This window comes from Somniosus microcephalus, unplaced genomic scaffold, assembly GCF_052327205.1.
Source record: "Somniosus microcephalus isolate GS21.2 unplaced genomic scaffold, FLI_Smic_1.0 unresolved_chr9, whole genome shotgun sequence".
Taxonomy (NCBI): domain Eukaryota; kingdom Metazoa; phylum Chordata; class Chondrichthyes; order Squaliformes; family Somniosidae; genus Somniosus; species Somniosus microcephalus.
This window is the reverse complement of record NW_028225187.1, coordinates 20,605,535-20,619,036: the sequence shown is the minus strand read 5'-3', so window position 1 is coordinate 20,619,036 and position 13,502 is coordinate 20,605,535. Positions and strand designations below refer to the sequence as shown.

Here is a 13,502-nt window from a genome sequence, read left to right as displayed (position 1 = left end):
TATATACTCTAGGACTCGAGCTCCATAATCCAGGCCCACACTCCCCGGTGCCAGTACTGAGGGAGCACTGCACTGTCGGAGGTAGATGTATATACTCCAGGACTCGAGCCCCATAATCCAGGCCCCCACTCCCCGGTGCCAGTACTGAGGGAGCTGCACTGTCGGAGGTAGATATACCCCAGGACTCGAGCTGCATAATCCAGGCCCACATTCCCCAGTGCCGGTACTGAGGGTGCGCTGCACTATTGCAGGCAGTGGCTTGTAGGTGGCTCCACGCTCCACACCATCCAGCGGCGATCTACTCACTAAAAAAATATATCGCCAGTGAAACATTAAGGCACAGTCCGCTCTCTCCGGGCGAACTTTATTGTGGAAAGTAATAACGTGGGCAGGAGAAATTCAAGATCTGTCCAATTTTCAGCAGATTCGGGGTGACTTAGCTGAGAACGCTCAAATCAGCAGAGAGGGAGCAGTAGCGATTAAAGGGCTGAGTTGCGCATCTGGGCGAATCTTCTTTCCGGCCGCTCGCTCGCTCTCTCGGACTTCCAAAGGCGGGCAGGGGAGGGGAGGAGAGGGGCATTTCACGTGCTTGTTTTCCCGGGATCCGGTTTCTGGCTCCTCAAGAACGGCTCGTGGAACACGTCGACGAGTCTCCGAGCCTGTGGGAGTCGAAGACAATCGAGGTTCAGTTGTTGCTGGGTCGGGTTTCCCCTCCCTCCTCCCCTCCCCGCAATTCGACCCTGGTTACAGAAACACCCGCCCCTCGCGTCCGCCTCCCTCGCTCCGCAGCCCGCTCCCTCCGTCCCTCCCTCCCCGCAATTCGGCCCTGGTTACAGAAACACCCGCCCCCACGTCCACCTCCCTCGCTCCGCAGCCCACTCCCTCCGTCCCTCCCTCCCCGCAATTCGACCCTGGTTACAGAAACACCCACCCCTCGCGTCCGCCTCCCTCGCTCCGCAGCCCGCTCCCTCCGTCCCTCCCTCCCCGCAATTCGACCCTGGTTACAGAAACACCCGCCCCCACGTCCACCTCCCTCCGCAGCCCGCTCCACTCCGTCCTCCCCTCGACACCTCCCTCCTCCCCTCGACCCCTCTGTTCCCTCCCTCACCCACACTTTGTCGTCTCTCCCTCACTCCTCATTGCACCCTCGACGCTCCCTCTGTTCCCTCTTGACCCCTCCTCCCCTCCCCCTCCACGACCCTCCCTCCCTCCTCCCCTCCCTCCCTCCGTCCTCCCCCTCGACCTCTCCTTCCCTCCCTCCGTCCTCCCCTCGCTCCCTCCCTCCGTACCCCCCTCGACCCCCTCCCTCCACACCTCCCGTCGACCTCTCCCCCTCCCTCCCCCCTTCAAACCCTCTGCCCTCCCCTCGACCCTTCCCTGCGGCCTCCCCTCGACCCTTCCCTCCGTCCTCGCTTCGACCCCTCCCTCCGTTCCTTCCTCCCCTCGATCCCTCCTCCCTCTGTCTTCCCCTCGACCCCCTCTCCCTCCCTCGACCCGTCCCCCATCGGCCCCTTCCTCTGCCCTCTCCCCCCACCCCCCCGGCCTTCCCAGTCCGATTACCTTCTGGGGTCCCAGGCCAGGACAGAGTGACAGTTCCTCTCGGGACGCCTCGATCACGTTGCCCAGGGACTGGAACAGAAAACACAAGGAGCCGGGGGGGGCGTTAAGCTCGGACTGACCTCGCCGTGCCGCAGGACGCCAACCCAGCGAGACGAGGGCCAACTGGTCAACTCCAGCCCCAGAGAGAGTGGTCTCCTCTCTCCGATGGGGAGGGCTGGGGAGATAGGTTTTTGTTTATCCGTTCCTGGGATGTGGACATCGCTGGCAAGGCCGGCATTTATTGCCCATCCCTAGTTGCCCCTTGAGAAGGTGGTGGTGGGCCGCCTTCTTGAACCGCTGCAGTCCGTGTGGTGAAGGTGCTCCCACAGCGCTGTTAGGGAGGGAGTTCCAGGATTTGGACCCAGCGATGATGAAGGAACGGCCGATATATTTCCAAGTCAGGATGGTGTGTGACTTGGAGGGGAACTTGGAGGTGGTGGTGTTCCCATGCGCCTGCTGCCCTCGTCCTTCGAGGTGGAAGAGGTCGCGGGTTTGGGAGGTGCTGTCGAAGAAGCCTTGGCGAGTTGCTGCAGTGCATCTTGTAGATGGTCCACACTGCAGCCACGGTGCGCCGGTGGTGGAGGGAGTGAATGTTTAAGGTGGTGGATGGGGTGCCGATCAAGCGGGGCTGCTTTGTCCTGAATGGTGTCGAGCTTCTTGAGTGTTGTTGGAGCTGCACTCATCCAGGCAAGTGGAGAGTATTCCATCACACTCCTGACTTGTGCCTTGTAGATGGTGGAAAGGCTTTGGGGAGTCAGGAGGTGAGACACTCGCCGAGAATACCCAGCCTCTGACCTGCTCTTGTTGCCACAGTATTTATGTGGCTGGTCCAGTTAAGTTTCTGGTCAATGGTGACCCCCAGGATGTTGATGGTGGGGGATTCGGCGATGGTCATGCCGTTGAATGTCAAGGGGCGGTGGTTAGACTCTCGCTTGTTGGAGATGGTCATTGCCTGGCGCGAATGTTACCCGCCACTGATCAGCCGAAGGTGCGTAGAGAACTCACCTTGAAGGTGTTGAGAAGGGTCAAGGAGTCGGTCTTGTTGACTGATTTCACCGTGGTCAAGCAGTCCGTCACCTGTGCGGGAAGGAGAAGAGAGGGAGACTGGTCACTGCGGGGCAGGTTAACCTCCGACTCCGAACGGGGTGGGGGGGGGGGGGGGGGAAGGGTTAGGTTTGGTGGAAGCCTTTGGAATGGAAGACAGCCTATCATCAAGATCACAAAAGGGTTTCCATAGGGTAGACATAGAGAAGATGTTTACACTTGTGGCCGAGACCAGAACTAGAGGACATCACAGTTCTGGTCTCCATATACCTTGGTTAGACCACACTTGGAGCACTGTGCACAGTTCTGGTCTCCATATACCTTGGTTAGACCACACTTGGAGCACTGTGCACAGTTCTGGTCTCCATATACCTCGGTTAGACCACACTTGGAGCTCTGTGCACAGTTCTGGTCTCCATATACCTTGGTTAGACCACACTTGGACCATTGTGCACAGTTCTGATCTCCATATACCTTGGTTAGACCACACTTGGAGCACTGTGCACAGTTCTGGTCTCCATATACCTTGGTTAGACCACACTTGGAGCACTGTGCACAGTTCCGGTCTCCATATACCTTGGTTAGACCACACTTGGAGCACTGTGCACAGTTCTGGTCTCCATATACCTTGGTTAGACCACACTTGGAGCACTGTGCACAGTTCTGGTCTCCATATACCTTGGTTAGACCACACTTGGAGCACTGTGCACAGTTCTGGTCTCCATATACCTTGGTTAGACCACACTTGGAGCACTGTGCACAGTTCTGGTCTCCATATACCTTGGTTAGACCACACTTGGAGCACTGTGCACAGTTCTGGTCTCCATATACCTGGGTTAGACCGCACTTGGAACACTGTGCCCAGTTCTGGTCTCCATATACCTTGGTTAGACCACACTTGGAGCACTGTGCACAGTTCTGGTCTCCATATACCTTGGTTAGACCACACTTGGAGCATTGTGCACAGTTCTGATCTCCATATTATAAAAAGGATATAGAGACACTGGAGAAGGTGCAAAAAAGATTGACAAGGATGATCCCAGAACTGAGAGGTTGTAACTATCAGGAAAGATTGAACAGGCTGGTATTGATGGGGTGAGATGAAGAGGGGTGGGAGGAGGCTGGTGTTGATGGGGTGAGATGAAGAGGGGTGGGAGGAGGCTGGTGTTGACGGGGTGAGATGAAGAGGGGTGGGAGGAGGCTGGTGTTGATGGGGTGAGATGAAGAGGGGTGGGAGGAGGCTGGTGTTGACGGGGTGAGATGAAGAGGGGTGGGAGGAGGCTGGTGTTGATGGGGTGAGATGAAGAGGGGTGGGAGGAGGCTGGTGTTGACGGGGTGAGATGAAGAGGGGTGGGAGGAGGCTGGTGTTGATGGGGTGAGATGAAGAGGGGTGGGAGGAGGCTGGTGTTGACGGGGTGAGATGAAGAGGGGTGGGAGGAGGCTGGTGGTGATGGGGTGAGATGAAGAGGGGTGGGAGGAGGCTGGTGTTGACGGGGTGAGATGAAGAGGGGTGGGAGGAGGCTGGTGTTGACGGGGTGAGATGAAGAGGGGTGGGAGGAGGCTGGTGTTGACGGGGTGAGATGAAGAGGGGTGGGAGGAGGCTGGTGTTGATGGGGTGAGATGAAGAGGGGTGGGAGGAGGCTCGTGTGGAGCAGACACACCGGCACGGACCAGTTGGGTCGTGTGGCCTCTTTCTGTGCCGTATACTGCATGTAATGTCACATTGGCAGGATGTTCTTATGAGTAAGCAAGTTAATGCAAAACCTTTATAAAAGACTGGTTAGGCCCTAGCTGGAGTATTGTGTCCAATTCTGGGCACCGCACTTTAGGAAGGATGTCGAGGCCTTGGAGAGGGTGCAGAGGAGATTGACCAGAATGGGGCCAGGGGATGAGGGACTTCAGTGATGTGGAGAGACTGGAGAAGCTGGGGTTGTTCTCCTTAGAGCAGAGAAGGTTAAGGGGAGATTGACCAGAATGGTACCAGGGATGAGGGCCTTCAGTGATGTGGAGAGACTGGAGAAGCTGGGATTGTTCTCCTTAGAGCAGAGAAGGTTAAGGGGAGATTGACCAGAATGGTACCAGGGATGAGGGACTTCAGTGATGTGGAGAGACTGGAGAAGCTGGGGTTGTTCTCCTTAGAGCAGAGAAGGTTAAGGGGAGATTGACCAGAATGGGACCAGGGATGAGGGACTTCAGTGATGTGGAGAGACTGGAGAAGCTGGGATTGTTCTCCTTGGAGCAGAGAAGGTTAAGGGGAGATTGACCAGAATGGTACCAGGGATGAGGGACTTCAGTGATGTGGAGAGACTGGAGAAGCTGGGGTTGTTCTCCTTAGAGCAGAGAAGGTTAAGGGGAGATTGACCAGAATGGTACCGGGGATGAGGGACTTCAGTGATGTGGAGAGACTGGAGAAGCTGGGGTTGTTCTCCTTAGAGCAGAGAAGGTTAAGGGGAGATTGACCAGAATGGGACCAGGGATGAGGGACTTCAGTGATGTGGAGAGACTGGAGAAGCTGGGGTTGTTCTCCTTAGAGCAGAGAAGGTTAAGGGGAGATTGACCAGAATGGTACCAGGGATGAGGGACTTCAGTGATGTGGAGAGACTGGAGAAGCTGGGGTTGTTCTCCTTAGAGCAGAGAAGGTTAAGGGGAGATTGACCAGAATGGTACCGGGGATGAGGGACTTCAGTGATGTGGAGAGACTGGAGAAGCTGGGATTGTTCTCCTTAGAGCAGAGAAGGTTAAGGGGAGATTGACCAGAATGGGACCAGGGATGAGGGACTTCAGTGATGTGGAGAGACTGGAGAAGCTGGGATTGTTCTCCTTAGAGCAGAGAAGGTTAAGGGGGAGATTGACCAGAAGGATACCAGTTTGCGCACAGCAAGCTCCCACAAACAGCAATGTGATAATGACCAGATCATCTGTTTTTTAGTGATGTTGATTGAGGGATAAATATTGGCCCCAGGACACTGGGCAGAACTCCCCCTGCTCTTCTACAAAAAAGTGCCATGGGATCTTTTAGGCCCAACTGAGAGAGCAGACGGGGCCTCAGTTTAACGTCTCATCAGAAAGACGGCACCTCCGACAGTGCAGCACTCCCTCAGTACTGGCACCGGGGAGTGTGGGCCTGGATTACGGGGCTCGAGTCCTAGAGTATATACATCTACCCCCGACAGTGCAGCGCTCCCTCAGTACTGGCACCGGGGAGTGTGGGCCTGGATTATGGGGCTCGAGTCCTAGAGTATATACATCTACCTCCGACAGTGCAGCACTCCCTCAGTACTGGCACCGGGCAGTGTGTGCCTGGATTATGGAGCTCGAGTCCTAAAGTATATACATCTACCTCCGACAGTGCAGCACTCCCTCAGTACTGGCACCGGGGAGTGTGGGCCTGGATTATGGGGCTCGAGTCCTAGAGTATATACATCTACCTCCGACAGTGCAGTGCTCCCTCAGTACTGGCACCGGGGAGTGTGGGCCTGGATTATGGGGCTCGAGTCCTAGAGTATATACATCTACCTCCGACAGTGCAGCGCTCCCTCTGTACTGGCACCGGGGAGTGTGGGCCTGGATTATGGGGCTCGAGTCCTAGGGTATATACATCTACCTCCGACAGTGCAGTGCTCCCTCAGTACTGGCACCGGGGAGTGTGGGCCTGGATTATGGGGCTCAAGTCCTAGAGTATATACATCTACCTCCGACAGTGCAGCACTCCCTCAGTACTGGCACCGGGGAGTGTGGGCCTGGATTATGGGGCTCAAGTCCTAGAGTATATACATCTACCTCCGACAGTGCAGCGCTCCCTCAGTACCGGCACCGGGGAGTGTGGGCCTGGATTATGGAGCTCGAGTCCTAGAGTATATACATCTACCTCCGACAGTGCAGCGCTCCCTCATTACTGGCACCGGGGAGTGTGGGCCTGGATTATGGGGCTCGAGTCCCAGAGTATATACATCTACCTCCGACAGTGCAGCGCTCCCTCAGTACTGGCACCGGGGAGTGTGGGTCTGGATTATGGGGCTCGAGTCCTAGAGTATATACATCTACCTCCGACAGTGCAGCGCTCCCTCAGTACTGGCACCGGGGAGTGTGGGCCTGGATGATGGGGCTCGAGTCCTAGAGTATATACATCTACCTCCGACAGTGCAGCGCTCCCTCAGTACTGGCACCGGGGAGTGTGGGCCTGGATTATGGAGCTCGAGTCCTAGAGTATATACATCTACCTCCGACAGTGCAGCGCTCCCTCAGTACTGGCACCGGGGAGTGTGGGTCTGGATTATGGGGCTCGAGTCCTAGAGTATATACATCTACCTCCGACAGTGCAGCGCTCCCTCAGTACTGGCACCGGGGAGTGTGGGCCTGGATGATGGGGCTCGAGTCCTAGAGTATATACATCTACCTCCGACAGTGCAGCACTCCCTCAGTACTGGCACCGGGGAGTGTGGGCCTGGATTATGGGGCTCGAGTCCTAGAGTATATACATCTACCTCCGACAGTGCAGCACTCCCTCAGTACTGGCACCGGGGAGTGTGGGCCTGGATTATGGGCTCGAGTCCTAGAGTATAGACATCTACCTCCGACAGTGCAGCGCTCCCTCAGTACTGGCACGGGGGAGTGTGGGCCTGGATTATGGAGCACGAGTCCGAGAGTATATACATCTACCTCCAACAGTGCAGTGCTCCCTCAGTACTGGCACCGGGGGAGTGTGGACCTGGATTATGGGGCTCGAGTCCAAGAGTATATACATCTACCTCCGACAGTGCAGCACTCCCTCAGTACTGGCACCGGGGAGTGTGGGCCTGGATTATGGGGCTCGAGTCCTAGAGTATATACATCTACCTCCGGCAGTGCAGCGCTCCCTCAGTACTGGCACTGGGGAGTGTGGGCCTGGATTATGGAGCTCGAGTCCTAGAGTATATACATCTACCTCCAACAGTGCAGCACTCCCTCAGTACTGGCACTGGGGAGTGTGGGCCTGGATTATGGGGCTCGAGTCCTAGAGTATATACATCTACCTCCGACAGTGCAGCGCTCCCTCAGTACTGGCACCGGGGAGTGTGGGCCTGGATTATGGAGCTCGAGTCCTAGAGTATATACATCTACCTCCGACAGTGCAGCGCTCCCTCAGTACTGGCACCGGGGAGTGTGGGCCTGGATTATGGAGCTCGAGTCCTCGAGTATATACATCTACCTCCGACAGTGCAGCGCTCCCTCAGTACTGGCACCGGGGAGTGTGGGCCTGGATTATGGGGCTCGAGTCCGAGAGTATATACATCTACCTCCGACAGTGCAGCGCTCCCTCAGTACTGGCACCGGGGAGTGTGGGCCTGGATTATGGGGCTCGAGTCCTAGAGTATATACATCTACCTCCAACAGTGCAGCGCTCCCTCAGTACTGGCACCGGGGAGTGTGGGCCTGGATTATGGAGCTCGAGTCCTCGAGTATATACATCTACCTCCGACAGGGCAGCGCTCCCTCAGTACTGGCACCGGGGAGTGTGGGCCTGGATTATGGGGCTCGAGTCCGAGAGTATATACATCTACCTCCGACAGTGCAGCGCTCCCTCAGTACTGGCACCGGGGAGTGTGGGCCTGGATTATGGGGCTCGAGTCCTAGAGTATATACATCTACCTCCGACAGTGCAGCACTCCCTCAGTACTGGCACCGGGCAGTGTGTGCCTGGATTATGGAGCTCGAGTCCTAAAGTATATACATCTACCTCCGACAGTGCAGCACTCCCTCAGTACTGGCACCGGGGAGTGTGGGCCTGGATTATGGGGCTCGAGTCCTAGAGTATATACATCTACCTCCGACAGTGCAGTGCTCCCTCAGTACTGGCACCGGGGAGTGTGGGCCTGGATTATGGTGCTCGAGTCCTAGAGTATATACATCTACCTCCGACAGTGCAGCGCTCCCTCAGTACTGGCACCGGGGAGTGTGGGCCTGGATTATGGGGCTCGAGTCCTAGAGTATATACATCTACCTCCGACAGTGCAGCGCTCCCTCAGTACTGGCACCGGGGAGTGTGGGCCTGGATTATGGGGCTCGTGTCCTAGAGTATATACATCTACCTCCGACAGTGCAGCACTCCCTCAGTACTGGCACCGGGGAGTGTGGGCCTGGATTATGGGGCTCGAGTCCTAGAGTATATACATCTACCTCCGACAGTGCAGCGTTCCCTCAGTACTGGCACCGGGGAGTGTGGGCCTGGATTATGGAGCTCGAGTCCTAGAGTATATCCATCTACCTCCGACAGTGCAGCGCTCCCTCAGTACTGGCACCGGGGAGTGTGGGCCTGGATTATGGAGCTCGAGTCCTAGAGTATATACATCTACCTCCGACAGTGCAGCACTCCCTCAGTACTGGCACCGGGGAGTGTGGGCCTGGATTATGGAGCTCGAGTCCTAAAGTATATACATCTACCTCCGACAGTGCAGCACTCCCTCAGTACTGGCACCGGGGAGTGTGGGCCTGGATTATGGGGCTCGAGTCCTAGAGTATATACATCTACCTCCGACAGTGCAGCACTCCCTCAGTACTGGCACCGGGCAGTGTGTGCCTGGATTATGGAGCTCGAGTCCTAAAGTATATACATCTACCTCCGACAGTGCAGCACTCCCTCAGTACTGGCACCGGGGAGTGTGGGCCTGGATTATGGGGCTCGAGTCCTAGAGTATATACATCTACCTCCGACAGTGCAGTGCTCCCTCAGTACTGGCACCGGGGAGTGTGGGCCTGGATTATGGTGCTCGAGTCCTAGAGTATATACATCTACCTCCGACAGTGCAGCGCTCCCTCAGTACTGGCACCGGGGAGTGTGGGCCTGGATTATGGGGCTCGAGTCCTAGGGTATATACATCTACCTCCGACAGTGCAGTGCTCCCTCAGTACTGGCACCGGGGAGTGTGGGCCTGGATTATGGGGCTCAAGTCCTAGAGTATATACATCTACCTCCGACAGTGCAGCACTCCCTCAGTACTGGCACCGGGGAGTGTGGGCCTGGATTATGGGGCTCAAGTCCTAGAGTATATACATCTACCTCCGACAGTGCAGCGCTCCCTCAGTACCGGCACCGGGGAGTGTGGGCCTGGATTATGGAGCTCGAGTCCTAGAGTATATACATCTACCTCCGACAGTGCAGCGCTCCCTCATTACTGGCACCGGGGAGTGTGGGCCTGGATTATGGGGCTCGAGTCCCAGAGTATATACATCTACCTCCGACAGTGCAGCGCTCCCTCAGTACTGGCACCGGGGAGTGTGGGCCTGGATTATGGGGCTCGAGTCCTAGAGTATATACATCTACCTCCGACAGTGCAGCGTTCCCTCAGTACTGGCACCGGGGAGTGTGGGCCTGGATTATGGGGCTCGAGTCCTAGAGTATATACATCTACCTCCGACAGTGCAGCGTTCCCTCAGTACTGGCACCGGGGAGTGTGGGCCTGGATTATGGAGCTCGAGTCCTAGAGTATATCCATCTACCTCCGACAGTGCAGCGCTCCCTCAGTACTGGCACCGGGGAGTGTGGGCCTGGATTATGGAGCTCGAGTCCTAGAGTATATACATCTACCTCCGACAGTGCAGCACTCCCTCAGTACTGGCACCGGGGAGTGTGGGCCTGGATTATGGAGCTCGAGTCCTAAAGTATATACATCTACCTCCGACAGTGCAGCACTCCCTCAGTACTGGCACCGGGGAGTGTGGGCCTGGATTATGGGGCTCGAGTCCTAGAGTATATACATCTACCTCCGACAGTGCAGCACTCCCTCAGTACTGGCACCGGGCAGTGTGTGCCTGGATTATGGAGCTCGAGTCCTAAAGTATATACATCTACCTCCGACAGTGCAGCACTCCCTCAGTACTGGCACCGGGGAGTGTGGGCCTGGATTATGGGGCTCGAGTCCTAGAGTATATACATCTACCTCCGACAGTGCAGTGCTCCCTCAGTACTGGCACCGGGGAGTGTGGGCCTGGATTATGGTGCTCGAGTCCTAGAGTATATACATCTACCTCCGACAGTGCAGCGCTCCCTCAGTACTGGCACCGGGGAGTGTGGGCCTGGATTATGGGGCTCGAGTCCTAGGGTATATACATCTACCTCCGACAGTGCAGTGCTCCCTCAGTACTGGCACCGGGGAGTGTGGGCCTGGATTATGGGGCTCAAGTCCTAGAGTATATACATCTACCTCCGACAGTGCAGCACTCCCTCAGTACTGGCACCGGGGAGTGTGGGCCTGGATTATGGGGCTCAAGTCCTAGAGTATATACATCTACCTCCGACAGTGCAGCGCTCCCTCAGTACCGGCACCGGGGAGTGTGGGCCTGGATTATGGAGCTCGAGTCCTAGAGTATATACATCTACCTCCGACAGTGCAGCGCTCCCTCATTACTGGCACCGGGGAGTGTGGGCCTGGATTATGGGGCTCGAGTCCCAGAGTATATACATCTACCTCCGACAGTGCAGCGCTCCCTCAGTACTGGCACCGGGGAGTGTGGGTCTGGATTATGGGGCTCGAGTCCTAGAGTATATACATCTACCTCCGACAGTGCAGCGCTCCCTCAGTACTGGCACCGGGGAGTGTGGGCCTGGATGATGGGGCTCGAGTCCTAGAGTATATACATCTACCTCCGACAGTGCAGCGCTCCCTCAGTACTGGCACCGGGGAGTGTGGGCCTGGATTATGGAGCTCGAGTCCTAGAGTATATACATCTACCTCCGACAGTGCAGCGCTCCCTCAGTACTGGCACCGGGGAGTGTGGGTCTGGATTATGGGGCTCGAGTCCTAGAGTATATACATCTACCTCCGACAGTGCAGCGCTCCCTCAGTACTGGCACCGGGGAGTGTGGGCCTGGATTATGGAGCTCGAGTCCTAGAGTATATACATCTACCTCCGACAGTGCAGCGCTCCCTCAGTACTGGCACCGGGGAGTGTGGGCCTGGATTATGGGGCTCGAGTCCTAGAGTATATACATCTACCTCCGACAGTGCAGCACTCCCTCAGTACTGGCACCGGGGAGTGTTGGCCTGGATTATGGGGCTCGAGTCCTAGAGTATATACATCTACCTCCGACAGTGCAGTGCTCCCTCAGTACTGGCACCGGGGAGAGTGGGCCTGGATTATGGAGCTCGAGTCCTAGAGTATATACATCTACCTCCGACAGTGCAGTGCTGCCTCAGTACTGGCACCGGGGAGTGTGGGCCTGGATTATGGGGCTCGAGTCCTAGAGTATATACATCTACCTCCGACAGTGCAGCGCTCCCTCAGTACTGGCACCGGGGAGTGTGGGCCTGGATTATGGGGCTCGAGTCCGAGAGTATATACATCTACCTCCGACAGTGCAGCGCTCCCTCAGTACTGGCACCGGGGAGTGTGGGCCTGGATTATGGGGCTCGAGTCCTAGAGTATATACATCTACCTCCGACAGTGCAGCACTCCCTCAGTACTGGCACCGGGGAGTGTGGGCCTGGATTATGGGGCTCGAGTCCTAGAGTATATACATCTACCTCCGACAGTGCAGCACTCCCTCAGTACTGGCACCGGGGAGTGTGGGCCTGGATTATGGAGCTCGAGTCCTAGAGTATATACATCTACCTCCGACAGTGCAGCGCTCCCTCAGTACTGGCACCGGGGAGTGTGGGCCTGGATTATGGAGCTCGAGTCCTAGAGTATATACATCTACCTCCGGCAGTGCAGCACTCCCTCAGTACTGGCACCGGGGAGTGTGGGCCTGGATTATGGAGCTCGAGTCCTAGAGTATATACATCTACCTCCGACAGTGCTGCGCTCCCTCAGTACTGGCACCGGGGAGTGTGGGCCTGGATTATGGAGCTCAAGTCCTAGAGTATATACATCTACCTCCGACAGTGCAGCGCTCCCTCAGTACTGACACCGGGGAGTGTGGGCCTGGATTATGGAGCTCGAGTCCTAGAGTATATACATCTACCTCCGACAGTGCAGCGCTCCCTCAGTACTGGCACCGGGGAGTGTGGGCCTGGATTATGGAGCTCCAGTCCTAGAGTATATACATCTACCTCCGACAGTGCAGCGCTCCCTCAGTACTGGCACCGGGGAGTGTGGGCCTGGATTATGGAGCTCGAGTCCTAGAGTATATACATCTACCTCCGACAGTGCAGCACTCCCTCAGTACTGGCACCGGGGAGTGTGGGCCTGGATTATGGGGCTCGAGTCCCAGAGTATATACATCTACCTCCGACAGTGCAGCGCTCCCTCAGTACTGGCACCGGGGAGTGTGGGCCTGGATTATGGGGCTCGAGTCCCAGAGTATATACATCTACCTCCCACAGTGCAGCGCTCCCTCAGTACTGGCACCGGGGAGTGTGGGCCTGGATTATGGGGCTCGAGTCCTAGAGTATATACATCTACCTCCGACAGTGCAGCACTCCCTCAGTACTGGCACCGGGGAGTGTGGGCCTGGATTATGGGGCTCGAGTCCTAGAGTATATACATCTACCTCCGACAGCGCAGCGCTTCCTCAGTACTGGCACCGGGGAGTGTGGGCCTGGATTATGGGGCTCCAGTCCTAGAGTATATACATCTACCTCCGACAGTGCAGTGCTCCCTCAGTACTGGCACCGGGGAGTGTGGGCCTGGATTATGGGGCTCCAGTCCTAGAGTATATACATCTACCTCCGGCAGTGCAGCGCTCCCTCAGTACTGGCACCGGGGAGTGTGGGCCTGGATTATGGGGCTCCAGTCCTAGAGTATATACATCTACCTCCGACAGTGCAGCGATCCCTCAGTACTGGCACCGGGGAGTGTGGGCCTGGATTATGGGGCTCCAGTCCTAGAGTATATACATCTACCTCCGGCAGTGCAGCGCTCCCTCAGTACTGGCACCGGGG

At 56.7% G+C, this 13,502-nt stretch overlaps 1 protein-coding gene across 1 annotated transcript in view; it reads right to left on the bottom strand.

The window, feature by feature from the left end:
* Window positions 1-332: 332 nt before the first annotated feature.
* LOC147084882 (DNA excision repair protein ERCC-1-like) overlaps window positions 333-13,502 on the bottom strand; it is a 48,462-nt gene continuing 35,292 nt past the window's right edge. The window contains exons 2-4 of the mRNA XM_085979364.1: window positions 2,605-2,733; window positions 1,561-1,629; window positions 333-659 (exon numbers count right to left, since the gene is read on the bottom strand). Of these exons, the coding sequence (XP_085835490.1) occupies window positions 582-659; window positions 1,561-1,629; window positions 2,605-2,733 (276 nt within the window). The 3' untranslated portion in view covers window positions 333-581. The remainder of the gene's footprint in view (window positions 660-1,560; window positions 1,630-2,604; window positions 2,734-13,502) is intronic.